Source organism: Ursus maritimus, unplaced genomic scaffold, assembly GCF_017311325.1.
Source record: "Ursus maritimus isolate PB19 unplaced genomic scaffold, ASM1731132v1 scaffold_9, whole genome shotgun sequence".
Lineage (NCBI taxonomy): Eukaryota > Metazoa > Chordata > Mammalia > Carnivora > Ursidae > Ursus > Ursus maritimus.
Window position 1 is genome coordinate 65,020,267 of NW_024427107.1, and position 14,161 is coordinate 65,034,427.

Here is a 14,161-nt window from a genome sequence, read left to right on the forward strand (position 1 = left end):
TCTTGCGAGGGGAGGGGGGAGATGGATGAGCACACGGCACTGTTCTGGGAAGGAGCCTTCCACCTCCGAGCTCCCCAGACCCCTTCCTCTCCCTCAGGACGACGGCAAGGTCATGGCTCAGGAGCCAGGCGCCCACTCAAGAAAAAGCCCTCAGCCTTGTCCCCCTCTCTGTCCCCAGGAGGGACTGCCCTGGGTGTGCCTTTGTTGAGTTCATGTTTCCAGTCCCGGCGTGACAGTGAGCTGCGGGCAGAGGAGAGGGGGCGGGGAGGGGCGGCCGCGGTGGCCGGGGCCCAGCCGGTCACCTTCTCTGTGGACGCCCAGGCGCCCATGGTGGAGCCTGAGCTGACTGAGGTGGGCGAGCTGCACTCGCTCACGGACTGGCAGGTTTCCGAGGCTTCGGAGGAGGCCGAGCTGGACGAGTTCTGCCGCAGCCGGGGACCACAGGCCACCAAAAGTAACAGGAAATCGAAAGCGAAGATGGGGCGGGGAGGGCACGCACACAGAGAGAGACAGACACATACACACGAGAGGGAAGGATGAGAGAAGCAGAGGGTTAGGGTTATTTTTCCCCAAAAGCTGCACCCACGCAGAGGCTTCCAAGCCCTCCGAAAGAAGCCTGAGACGCGGCAAGGCCCAGACCTGCCAGGCTGTCAGCCCCCTGGGGACCCCGATTTGTGTGTGTCTAGTCTGTGCCAGGACCGGTCAGGGACAGGACTCCCGGTGCTCCCTTGGGGCTTTCTTCTCACGCCACAAGCCCACGTCCCAGGGGGGGCCTGCCTCTGGAAAATGCCAGGTGCACAGGCCTCTTAACTGCCTGAGGACTGACCCCCACCCCCTCCACACACACACACACGCACACCAGCTTGGGCTCTGGCTCCATCTCCAATTCCTGGCCGTGCCCTTGGTCCCATGCAGCCTCCGCACCCATGAAGGGCGGTTTCCAGCGAGGAAGCTGCATCCTTGCAGGACAGGTTTTTCCGTTTCTCTCCCAGGGAAATGATTCTGAGGTTTGGGACACTGAAGCCCTGAGCTCAGTGCAATGTTTCAAGTGGCTGTCCAGGGAAGGGGGAAGCATCTGGAGAGATCTGGGCCATTAGAGAAAGGAGGTCTGACTTGGGACAATATCCCTTCATGCCCATCTTTATTACACCTCCAGTCTGCCGGGACCTCCCGCCCTGCATCGGCCAGGGTCCGTGCTCCCAGGTCAGTCTCCTGACATTCAGCTCAGGCAGGGACTGGGCCAGGGGGCTCACCTATCCGTCTCAACTTTCTAGTCCTGTCCTGGCACCTGGCAGGTGCTCAGAATTACTGAACGGATGCACGACAATGACCATCTCTTCCGTAGAAGCTGGGTTCCCTAGGAGGCTGCTTTGGGCACACCCAGGTATTTGCTGTAAGTTTTGTTCATGGCCAACTGCAACCTCTGGCTCGTCCTTTTGCTTAAAGCCCAACGCTACTGGGGTCCACTGTTATGTCCCCAAAAGTGTTTCTGCATTCCCTGCCGAGGGGGCCAGACTCATGTTTCTGTCCACTTCTTTCACTGCCAAAAAAAAAAGACTGCCAAGCGACAGGGCTGTGGCTCTCCATCCTGCAAGCAGCAAGGCTCCAAGACAACCCCCCGCTGCTCAGGACCTGCGGAACCAGCAAGGACAGGCTCCCCGGCGGGTGCCCTGGCGGCCCCTCCAGCTCGGGCTCTGGTGAGCAGTCCCGGATCCAAAGTTTGAGGGGTTCGGATTTAAGTTACGTTTCTGTCACTTCTCAGTGGAGGAACCTTGGGCTTAATCTAAATCTCGATTGTTTTCATCTTTAGGGACCAGTAATACCTAACAGAAGAAGACGAAATGAGATTTTCTATCTAATGGATGAAGAGAAGACGAAAGCGTACGTCTGTGTACAGAGAAGCCAGTTATCGCTGTCATTTGCCAGGGCTGTTCATTCTGGTCCCTCCAGTTCAAGTCTGTTCAGCTTGAAAGAAAGAGCCAGGAAACCAGCGAAGGACTGCAGGTTCCTATTTCCTCTGACTTCTGTTCACTTTTCCTAAAGATCCTCTCGCCTTGACGGAATGAACAGCTCTCGGACAAGACCCTCACCACAGACACAGCCCCACTCCTGGGCATACGTGGGTTAAGGTACGACTTGAAAAGAGCACCGTGGACGAAAATGGGAGAATTCTTAACACCTGGCATCACTCAGCACTCACTTAGAGCCATGTGACTGGGGGGAGCAACAAAGGGATCTTGCCCCTTAGAGATGCGTGTTCCCCTCCTCGCGTCCTAAATAAGGTACCATTACGACCTTCAGGAGACTGTATCCTCCGGCCTATGTGATTTGTGCGATTTCCTTAACTTCCCCTCTACCTTACAATTACAAGCAGCCGTCATGCCTTTCTGTAAAAACAGAATTCTCTATTGAATTTTGCAGCCTCCCTGAGCTTATTAAAACTACCCTAGAGCTGCGAGCCAAGCTGGTCCTGGGCACCGGCGCTCAGACTTCAGGAAATCCCGTCATGCCACCTCCTGCTTCCCTCGCCAATACGGGAGGCAGAACCCTCACTTCGGCCGGACCCGCACCCGGTCTCTGACGGGAAGGCCTGAGCGCAAGGCCTCTCCTGAGAAAGGAGCCTCAGCGCGCGACACCATGCTCATTTGTCAGCTGATTAAAAACACACACAGAGTCAGGCTGCACAGTGGAATAGCCCTGGAAGAATCGCACGTTCCTGTTTTCCTTTCAACCATTCACACTGCTTTCAAGACGCACCCGTGTGGGTTGGTGTGCACATGGCGGGGGACAGGCAGGGGACACCTGACGGACCAAGCCGGAGCACCCCCGCAAGGGCAAGCACATTAGAACGTAAAGCCATGCCTCTTGGCCCTGAATATTTCTGTGGGAAATCGAGTCTCTGTCCCAGGAAGACAGAGCGAGGCCACGGTCGCCTGGGACAGCTGAAAAATGCCAGAGGGACCACTGAGCTGAGAACCTCTGGGTTCAGCAACGTCAGATAAGTAACCTTCCGGCTTAAATCCCCAAAACACTGCAGCTGCTCCTCTCCACGAAGTGCTCCCCGGAACACTCCTCCAAGGATGCCTCATGGCTGAGAAAGAACAGACAGGGCTCTGGATCAGTCACCAGAAAGCCTTGCTCCAGGTCCCCGACCTGCAGGTCACGCAATAGTGCAACGTGCGTAAGTCACATCTCTGAGCCTGTTTCCACAACAAACAGGGATCACAATAGTCCACGTGGTTGTTGGAAGGACACGGATGGGGGGGTCCTAGGGTGGTGCCGGGGACACAGGAGATATTCAAGGACTGTTAAGCGAACTGGGTGCCTGGATAAACAAGACAAGCACATGACCTTCTGAGTCCCCAGGATTGTGGACTGCAGGCCGTGGCGAGCCTCAGAGTGCGGCAGGCTCCGAGCCACCACGCTCCCCAGCAGACGGTGCTGCGGGGCACCCCGGGTACGGGCGCTTCCTGGTGTCTGCGACTGTGCTGCTTACTGAGTGGGAAGCCAGGCCCCTGACACCAGGGGAAAGAGGGCAGAGAGGGCAGCAGGCGGAGGGTGTCCGCATGCCCAGTCCAGCTCCTGCCTCCTGCTCCAGCTAGAACCGCTGGGCTGGCCCCAGTGCCACCCAACCCAACTGTGGTTGAAAGATGCAACACCTTCCCTTCTCCCAGGAGCAGAATGCCCACAGAATTCCTCTGTAAGGGCTCTCAGGATTCATTCTCATTCTCACACCAGTTGCTGTAGGGAACCGGAGAGTGCCAAGGAAGGTTTCCAAGGCACCGTTCGAGCACAGAATCTCCACCATTCAGAAAGAAGCAGAGATGGCGGTGAAGGACAGGCCACTGTTTGCACCAAAGTCATTAATGAAGCATCATGCTAAGCCGGACACTTACAGGGATGCCAGAAGGTGGCCCAACTTCTTTGAGTCCGTCTACTTACATGAGAGAACTCCCCCAACTAACAGGGTGACTTGACCATCACCACCATGGAGACAGGCTTCAAACCCAACTTAGAGTTCTTACCCTTTGGGGAAACAACACATCTAAAGATGAAAAATTAAACCAGAGGTTTCTCGTGGGAAGAGGCCAGGGGTCTGTCCGAGCCAACACCCATCTCTGGCTCCAGCCCCTGCTGGTGGCCCGGGCACTTGACGTCACAGCTGCTTCTGGAGCCAAGGGCACCCTTACCTGGTTGGGGGCTTCTGGCGGCATGGGGGACGGTGACTTGGACTGGAAGGCGTCCTGGGAAATGAATCCTGAGTCGTGGGAGGACACGCTGGACAGGCGGACAGGCGCCTGCTGGGCCAGGTTGGAGCTGCGGTAGCGGTAGTGGGAGCTGGGGGAGTGGGAGTGGGAGCCGCTGGAGCGCGAGTCACTGCTGTTGACACTGTTCAGGCTGCTGTGGGGGCCGGCAGAGGGGAGGCAGGCGTGGAAGGTAAAGGAGGAGGCATAGGAGGAAGGAGGGAAACAAAAAACAGGGGGATGGGGTGGGGGGAGAACATAATGTAATCAGCTATCTGCCACTGAGAAGCAGGGCGAACGGTAAGACAAGTTTTCAGAACCCCAGATCATGAAGCTAGCAAACAAAAGTTTTTTCACGTGAGCAAGGGAGAGAAAACTAGCGTTATTATAAACCGGGGGTCTGCCGGACTCACTTCTCTGATGGTCCCACGAGGGGTCCTTAGCACGGAGGCCCATGATTCTAAAGAATCTACCGTGCTACTCAGTCCTGCACGTCATCTGCCACCAAAGCTAGAGACCTAACGTCTGTGGTAGGACAAGACAGGGCGAATCCTCGCTGCTCAGCGGCTCGCAGAAGCCCATGACCCTGTAGCAAAAACCACGAGGCTGCAACGCCACCCAATTAGAAGAGTCAAGCGTTTCCCTTAGATGGACCATCTGGGTCCAGGAAACCAAGGGCAACCCAGACAACCGTCGCCTGGGGAGTGCAGGTGCCGAGGGCCTCCTCAAGGTGATTCTATCCTACGCGAGCCTGGTTCGAGACCATCATCAAGAACATGAGCAAATCGACTCAGTGTGTTCGTGTCGCTGTGCTTTACCTCTTATTAGCAAAGCTGATGCTTTAATGAACGGCTTTACCCTGATGACAGGAATGTGGGATAACATCTGTGGGCCAGGTGTGACCAGCACACCTGGCGAGAGGTGTGCAGCTTTCAACAACTCCAGGGAGTCAATGCTGAGCTGTTTGCTTCCGAGATGAACAGTAAACAGGATGTCGAGAAGGGATACACACTGGGTGTTCTGTCTGCTTCCATCTCCAGGTCTAACAATGCTCTGCACACTAATTCCTCAGATTATGAAAACCAGAAAACTGAACAGAGTTCCGTGGTCCCAACAACCAGAAGTGAGATATAAAGTGCAGTTGTAGAAGTATCGGAAGGGACAGAACAACCAACCCAGCCCGGGATTAGAAAGTTTGTGGCTTCTGCTCCTGGCAAGAGTCTCGTCAAATGTCGCCAACGCTGACAGCTAATGTGGTAGTCAGGGCTGTGTGACCGCCCTACGCTAGAATTACTCGGGGAGGATGTTCTGACGGATATACGGGAGTGTGCCAGAGGAAATCACTCCTGCTGGGGATAATTATCATAATTTTTGCTTCCCCTCTTCCCCCCCACCCCCTGCCAATCAGTCAGAAGAGGGCATCTGGGGACTGACAGTGACGCTCATGGCAACTGCACTCCACCAAGTTCATGGCCGATGCCGTCAGTGCAACGGGATTTTCGAACGAAGCTAACACTATAAGAGAGAAAGATTTTCGTGCAATTTTGTTTTATACCAGTGAGATAGTTTTCTTGGTTACCAAAATGAAAACCCAGTAGATTTGTCGAAGACACACACACAGCCCACAAAAGAGGCCACCAAAGCAACCAATATTTTTGGGTTGCGGAACGTCAGGATGTAGCATCTTCCAGTCTGAAATCCCTGCTCAGTGTTTGCTATGCCTGCTCAAATATGAAAGGACACACACAAGTGTGCACAGAGACACAACAGTACCCAGATTTGGCAGATCCAACCTGCTCTTTACCCCCAATGCTAATTCGCAAGAAGGGGAACTTCATTTGGCTTTGGAAAGTCAAAGAAAAAGATCAATCGGTCGAGTCCCCCAAGAAGGATCAGTGGTACAAGATGAAGCTCCCATCCTTCACAAAGAGGAGAGTGAACTCTGCAGTCAGCAAGCCAAGAATGGTCAAACAGAAAACTGCTAGAGAACAATTTTGCAGATGGCAGGATGATTCTAGATGCTTCTCTCATGTATCAGCAGGAGCAGAGTCCAGTTTGACTTACCTGCAGACGCTGGACTTGCGGGACATGGTCGTGCTGGGGGAAGAGGGCGGCGTCTGGTACGACCAACTGTAATCAGAGCCTTTCAAGTCCAGAATCACCTACGGGGACAGAGCCAAGTGGGTAAGTGAGTCGCTGAGCAGGGAAACCTTATCCATCAAATCTTTACCCATAACATCAAAGTTCTGCCATCATCCAGGGGTGTAATGTAAAAACTGTTGTTCAGGTCTTTTTTTTTAAATTAAAGAACCATACTACCAATCCATCAATGTCCTCATCCTTTTTCTGACACAAGCAAAAATAGAAAAAATTGGTGGGGGGGAGGGGACCGTGAATGTCTAGAGAGAGAGGGAGGGAGAGAGAGAGAGAGATTTATAGTTACAGATGAACAATTTACAAGTCATTTACACTCCAGGCTAGAATTTACAGCACTTCTGTCTTCAAGCACTACGCATTCAATCACGGCTTCAGGATTTGTTAATCTTGCATTTTAACTGCTGGGGATTCAGTGGTCACTCGTGCCCTATCTGACCAGGACTTGATATTTTAACACCTGACAGAAGCAAGAGCAAAAGCCAGTGTTTTCACAGGTACTCCTGCACCTGGCTCCCCTGCCTGACAAGTAACCACTTGCACGTGAGGTCGGCCTTCCATTCTCACAGCAGATGCCCCACAAACGTCTGTTTACTGAGCTGACACACGCCCGCTGTGCTTTAACAAAGCAACTTCATAGAACAGAAAATATAAACCCTTGCGTTGGTCTTCGGAGTTGGTTCTCTAGGGAGGCAATAAGAACTTTAAATAAAGGCCAAGAGCCAGCTTCATCAGCAATTCCCACTTGAGATAATGTTACTGTCCTATGAACCAAATGAATAAGCATGAAAATGTCATCTTTTTCATGAGAGCAAGCCTCACGCATTAATTAATTAGAATGGGAGAAATCCAGTGAGACTGGTTCACAACGATGACCAAGACCACTGCCATGTTCCTGTAAGAGTTTATTTCTAGACGACAGACAACCACAGTGGTTAAGACCACGGGCTCTTGACTGCTGGGTTCAAATCCCAGTTCTGCCACTAAGTAGCTAGGTGAACCTGGTTAAGGGACTTTCTCTCTCCGTGCCTCACTGTCCTGCTCTATAAAATGGGAATAATACTGAAGATTAGCTGAGGAAGTCTATGTAAAGAGCTTAGAACACTACCTGGCACACAGCAGGTGCCCTATAATGGCTCACAGTGATGATGACTATACATCATCTTGCAAAACACAGACAGGATTTTGAATGGATAATGCCTTGAGGAACCCTCAAGACCTTAAACCTTTATGTCTTTGGTTTGCTCTCCCGAGTGCTCAAGCCGCGACTCCTACCTGTTCACTTGAGGAGGGCAGTTTGTGAGGGTCCATGGTCAGGCTTTTCAGATCTTCTGATATGGTCTGAAGGTGAGTTATTTCCCCTAGCATTGAGATTTCTTCTTCCTAAAGGAGAGTAATTCACAACATGTTGTCATCATGAGTGATTCACTTCCTTGTCTTGGTCAACTGTTCTTCTTAGGGTTATTGTCTATCCCTTTCAACTTTCCAGAAAAGGCACCCCGAGACTGGTACATCTGTGCTGAAGGTACCAGCCCTCTCTCGGGAAACAGAAAGGGAGAAAGGAATCTGCCATAATTATGGGGTGACCTGTACCTCCCCGGGACAGTGATGAGCAAGTCAAAGCAAACACGTGGCCTTCCTTGCAGGGTCTGGGGGCGGGGGGCTAGCACACCTGCTCGGATGGTCTGCCTGCATATTCTCACAGGATCCTGCAGCACAGCCCCCCATGGGCTGAGGCCCTGCTCTGAAGTCACTTAGCTTCAATGGTTGACCCGAGCTGGAGTGATCTGGGTCCAGATCAGATAACAGATCTTTGAGACGGCCCACGTGTGTGCTATAGTGTTAAGTATCCCCCTTCTCTCTTGTGTTTTCCACCAACTTAATAACTGGCATGTGAGACGGGAACAGGAGGCTACCGAAGGGAGTCATTCACTCCACCGAAGTGCCAAGCTGGGACTGCAGGCCTGGGCAAGAACGAGCCACGGAGAAGTTCTGTGCTCAGAGGCATGACTCATATTTTGCTAGGGCTGAGGGAAATGAGCTGGTGTCTTCTTATCAGCTTCAAGAACGCCGGCAGCAGCAGTTCTCGATTTTTGTATACAAATGCTTTACTTAAAAAATTAAGTCTGAATTGATTCGTTGAGGCTCTTCCCATTATTAATCTCATGGTCACTACTGGTGTTGAACTGGGCCACCGAGTCTCAAACCCACCCGAAGGCCTTGTTTAAAACACAGGTGACTGGGTCACCGCCCCCAGAGGTTTGGATTCAGGAGGGTCTGGGTTGGGCTCCAGAAGCAGCATCTCTAACCCGTTCCCCAGGGACGCTGCCGGCCTGGGGACCACACCTTAAGAACCACTCTGCAAGGCCTTCTTGACTTGGGGAGAAAGAGTAAGTGAATACCTAGTGCTAAGAACCGTGAACAAGGAGGGGGCCCCATGGCCAGCAGAGACCCGTAGAGAATCACTGGCTGACAGGAGCCCTTCCGCCATCATGACTCCTGACGCACAGCACATTCCCCGTGACTTGATGATGGGCGGGTCAATAAAGGAAAGTCTCCTCCCAACCGGCCGTTGATGCCTTCCAGAGCTTTCCACTAACTTACAATCACTGGCCGCAGCATGGAGATAAAGGTGCAGAATCGGCCGCGCTCCTCGATCAAAGCCTTCCGGACCGCCTGCTTTTCTGTCTCTTCCAACAACAGATACTTGTCGTTGACATCCTGGAGCGCGCTGTCCAACTGCGGTTGGATGTCGCCTCTCCCTGCAAACAGAACAAAGCCCTGGAACAAATGCCCTTCCTCCCTCGAGTCCTGGCCAGAGTGGACACCACCTCCTCCCGGACTTCCCAGAAGATTTCCTGGGTGACTCCTCCTGACTTGCCTTCTTGCCTCGTGCAACCCCACAGAGACATCCGCCAACAAAACCCCAGGATGAGGCAGCCAGACAGCAGTCTTTCTTTTTAGAACATTCTGAAGAGGCTAAGAGATGAAGAAGGTGAGGGCCTGTGGTTGTTTCCCAAAATGGGCACACGCTGGCTTTGCTGGGTCAGCCTCAATCCAAGAGCCTCTGTTTGGACAGAAGTTTCCGTCCCTGAAGACAAAGATGGCAAGCACCAGCTCTCCTGTCTCTGGGGGGCCCCTTGGAATTCTTGGCAGTCAGTTTAATTCCCTGGTGGAGAGTCCTGAATGTCCCTCTTACAAAACAAGCCCGGGAACAAAAAGCCCTACAGTCAGGTCTCCGCTGGTGAGAACCTGGGTCAGTGCTGAGCCCATCCTGTGTGAGGTAACGGTCTGGCCATGTCCACAGACCCAGTTACAATGAGGCAACCATTTCTAGAGTTTAAGACAGAGGGTTAACCTTTTTTTGTTTGTTTGTTTTTGATTTTAACCTTTTAAACTCAAACTTTCTCAAGTCAGCAAACTATCTCCACAAATAAAATTTTATTAGCACACAGCTGTACCCACTCGCTGATACACTGTCTACACCCGCTCTTGCTACGACTGCAGAGTGGAATCGGTGGCACACACACTGTATGGCCCCTGCACTAAGAATATTTACGATCTGATTCTTCGGAAACAAAGTTCGTTACACTAGAAGACACACACAGGCACTGTGTCGGAAGGAGAGGGACCTGCAGACTTGATCTGTATGGGGGACAAGGGGGTGATGACCTGAGAGCTCACAGGCTTCCGTGCTACTGTCCCCACGTAGGGGCTTCACCTATCACCTGAACAGAGAAAATTTCTAAACCCCTTCAGGGCAGGGCCTTGGAACTCTCCCCGCCCAGCCCCTACCCACGGCAATGTCATGTGTGTATACAGCAGGTGCTCAATACATGGTCATTTTAACCACAGAACGTTAGAGATGGAGGGGGCCTTCGGGGTTGTCCAACCTGCTTCAGTAGAGGCAGAGGCCTCCAGAAGGTGAGGGGCTTGTCCAGCGTCATTCTGGGAAAGCCGGAGAGCAGGACAGAGCCCACACGGCTCACTCCTTGGATGCTGGACTCATCCTCCTCTGTCCCACGGCCTCAGCCGCAGGAAGGAGCCCCACCTGCCTGCCAGCAAGGGGCCTGAGCAGTCACCCCTTGCCCTTCTTTAAAATGATGTAGAGAACGTTAAATGAAATGTGTTATTTGGTTTGAAGAAGGAAAGGGTTGGGGAAATTGCCTTGAAAGGAGGAATATGTTCCATGTTTTCTCTCATAAGCAGATGAGAAAGCTTAATTTGGAGCAAGAGGTGGTTCGGCTTCAAGAACATTCCAACGGAAAAGGTCTTTGGGTTTTATTAAGGAAAAGTCAATTCCTGGGCAAGAATGAAGTTGTAGGTGAGCACAGAGAGGGAAAAATCCTGTGAATTCAAAGGTCACCCCTGAAAAAGCCTTGGACGGCGGTAAAGCACAGTGAACACGGTTGTGCACAACTCTCGCGAGCCAAGGGAGCACAGGCGCATGATGGCTGCAACAGGCAGGAGTGAATTCCGCACAGGGATTTGATCCAACAATTCCAAATGGGAGAGTCTGCCTACGTCCAAGCTGACCGCCTCCAATTAGTCACTGCCTACCCCTCAGGATAATTCTAGCACCAACTCCAGGTTCCCCACCACTGCCTCGGGCGCCTCCCCAAGGATGGGGGGCATCATCCTCACACGTAAACCTGGCCCCAGACCCCAGGTTTCACGCGTCTGCAGTGATAGGAGACCTGAGAGCGCGCGCGCCCCTTCTCACCGGGGGCTGACCAGGGAGGGGACAGGTGCTCCCCACCAAGGACACCCACTGTCCGCGGGCACATGCTCTAGGAGGGAAGGCTGGGGTGTCATCGGCCCTATGAGAAACGGGGGCCTTCTCTTCCCCTCTTGAATTGCTGGTTTGTGCAGCTGAGTGCATATGCACCGAAGGTGTCCGGGCACAAGCCTCTGGTAGCCAAGCTCCTCCGGGAGAGGCTTTGTCAACATTCCCTGCTGTTCTGCAGCCTGTGAGACCGCCTGGCCCCTCTCCGTCCCTGCACGGGGAGGCCGAGGGGTTTAGGGCTGGTCTAAGTACTCTTTCAGTCTCTCCATCTCTTCTATGATGTTCTAACAAAACACGAAGAGCCCCAGGCATCAGAATGTTCTCAACTGCTGCGGACGAGGGTGGGGGGAGTCGGGAAGATAGAGTAAAACCCGCAGTGCTTGACCAAGCCCACTGGGATGTGCTCCGATTACGGAAGCAATTTCTCTTCCTATCAGCCTATAATTATAAGAAATTATGAAAACGTGAATCTTCCCTTCCTTTCACAAGATATAAGGCACATTTCTATCTGCAAGTAATTAACACTGACTGTTAAGCATATACGTCCATAGGAATGCAAAGTGACGGAACCAAGTGTCGTCTAATCTGATAAATAAAAATTTCAATTATTCTATAATTACAGCAAAGTTATCTTAAATATGTACCATATTATAATTAAAGGACTTTCAAATTGTAGTATTCTAAAGTAAGTATAAACTTTAAAAACTGCTTAATCATAGGCACTTGAGTCCATCTCCATTCAGGATATATCATAACCTAAAAACAACACACTGTGTATTTCTTAAATTCACCGACACAACATATAATTATATTTATAAAAAAGCTGTGGAAGAAATTATTCTATGTCCTAGCTGGACGCACCGGTTTTAGGACACAATCCAGAGCTGTATGGGTGCTGAGTCAGTACAGCCCGTTCACGGGGCTCCTGCTGGCGATGTTCGGGGAGCCCATGCCAACTCGCCCCGCACAGCCGGCCGCTCCAGCTCCCATGGGACTGGACTCCATCCTCTCGGTTCTCCTCTGCTATGGCCTCCCTCCCTGGGTCAGCTCCATGTCTAGCCTGGGCAGCTACAACGTCCCCTAATTTGTCACCTCCTATGCCCGCCCAGCACAATGCCAGATGACTTGCGAAATGCAAAGTACCTCTTCGTTTCAACAGCTCCTGGTGCTTTCAAGAAAAGTCCAATGTCTTCAACACCGCCTGCCCTGCAGGGCATGCCCAGGTCAGCCCACCCACTGGCAGCCTCTTAGAGCCTTCTCCGGCTACACGCTCCTTTCCCTCCTTCCGCCACTGCACAGGCCCTTCTCTGGGGTCCGGGGTCCAGCTCCATCCCATCCTCATACGCGCTCTCCTCCTCGCACCCACCTAAGCACCTGTTCACCTGGCAACTCTCCAGCCTTCAGGAAAGTCCTTCTTGAACTCTCTCACCCGACTGGGGTTTTCTTACTTGATCTCGGAAGTCCCCTACATGGATCCCACAGGACACAGCTCCCAGTATAAATTCCATCTTTATTTTTCGAGGTCTTCGACTGATGCCAGTCTGCCCTACTGATTGGGAACCCCATGAAGGTTTCTGCTCAGGGATGTACCTTCTCACCCAGCACGTGTGCCTGGAAGATGGGCACCCAGATATCTGCGAATGAACGAGGCACTGACAGAATAACTTGGCCCGAGTTTGCTCACTGGCCTCGACCATCCTGTCCTTAAAGGGCCTAACGCTATAAAATTCACCAATCCCAGGACTGCCGAGCAGCCACAGCGGGCTTTCCAGACAAAATTCCTGAGCAAAGACTCGCTTATGACCTTTTCTCTAAAACTAAAGTCACCTTAGTCTTGAGACTATTTCTCCCCTACCGCCAGTTTCCAGGTGTTGGTTGTATTCATACTGGAGAATTCTAACAACAGCCAGGAGTCCTTTACTCCCCCAGAAGTCAGAGCAGGATTCTCTTTACAGAAAATGCTGCTGGGACAAAGTACCAATAATGGGTACAATGTCAGGGTCCAAAGCAGCACCCCTAAAGGAGAAAGGATTTTTTTTATTTTAATTTAGTAGGGAGAGTTTACCAAGCTATCCGGAATGATATGAAGATGCTATATCTTCCAAACATTTTATGTTTTTTTTTCCTTAATCTTTACATCAATGTTCAAGGCAGGAGTTAATACCCTCCACGGACAGAGGGGAAAACTGAGACCAAGGGAGGCAAAGTGGCGTGCACAGAGCCACCGAGCGAGGAATGAGTGCGGCCAGACTCACCCGGAGGTCTTTCTTGTTCAGAAACCCATGCTCTCCGTACTCCATGCCCACAGCAAGCATGAACCCCGCGAACAAGCCACAAGGAGCTACATGCTCTATGTCCTCGACAGCCCAAAGTAAAAAGCCAGTCAGCTGTGAGGAGCGTGATCTGGAACCTCCCAGCCGTTCACACACACACTGTAGCCCACACCTGAGCCCTGGCGGAACCAAGCCAGACACATTCTCAGGCAAAGGGCTTTCTGACAGACAACCAACCCAGGACACACTGGGTCAAGACCAGGGTCAGGAGAATACCCAAAGTCATCTCTTCCTCCTGGGACAGAAGTACAGGGAAACTAGCAGAATCCCACAAAGTGACTTCCACCTGCCCCTGACATGCACGCGCACGCACACACATGCGTGCACACACACGCAAGCACACCGCACTTCAATCAGAGGCACCCACTTGTTCACATTTTTCTAGCTCACAAATCATATGGGATAGAAATACTGAAATCTGGGATACAAATACGGAAACGGATGTCCAAGGCGAGGCTGGGGATGAGAACTGCAATGATAATTCCCCTTTCCCATCAAAAGGCGGCTGTCCTTGCTATCCACGTACAGTTCTGCTCGGCTACCCTGTAGCAGTTTTTGAGTGATTCCCCAAAGGAAAAACCACTAGAAATCAAAAGATTGATAGATTCGATCAGACCGGATTGAAGGCTTTTTGACCTAGCATT

General features: G+C 52.0%; 1 protein-coding gene across 5 annotated transcripts in view; it reads right to left on the bottom strand.

The window, feature by feature from the left end:
• The window catches only part of MTSS1 (MTSS I-BAR domain containing 1), a 157,665-nt gene that overhangs the window by 7,564 nt on the left and 135,940 nt on the right, over window positions 1-14,161 (bottom strand). For all 5 annotated transcript variants that reach the window (XM_040625868.1, XM_040625865.1, XM_040625867.1 and 2 more), the window contains 4 exons: window positions 9,003-9,160; window positions 7,674-7,781; window positions 6,309-6,406; window positions 4,191-4,401 (listed from right to left, as the gene is read on the bottom strand). In XM_040625868.1, the coding sequence (XP_040481802.1) occupies window positions 4,191-4,401; window positions 6,309-6,406; window positions 7,674-7,781; window positions 9,003-9,160 (575 nt within the window). The remainder of the gene's footprint in view (window positions 1-4,190; window positions 4,402-6,308; window positions 6,407-7,673; window positions 7,782-9,002; window positions 9,161-14,161) is intronic.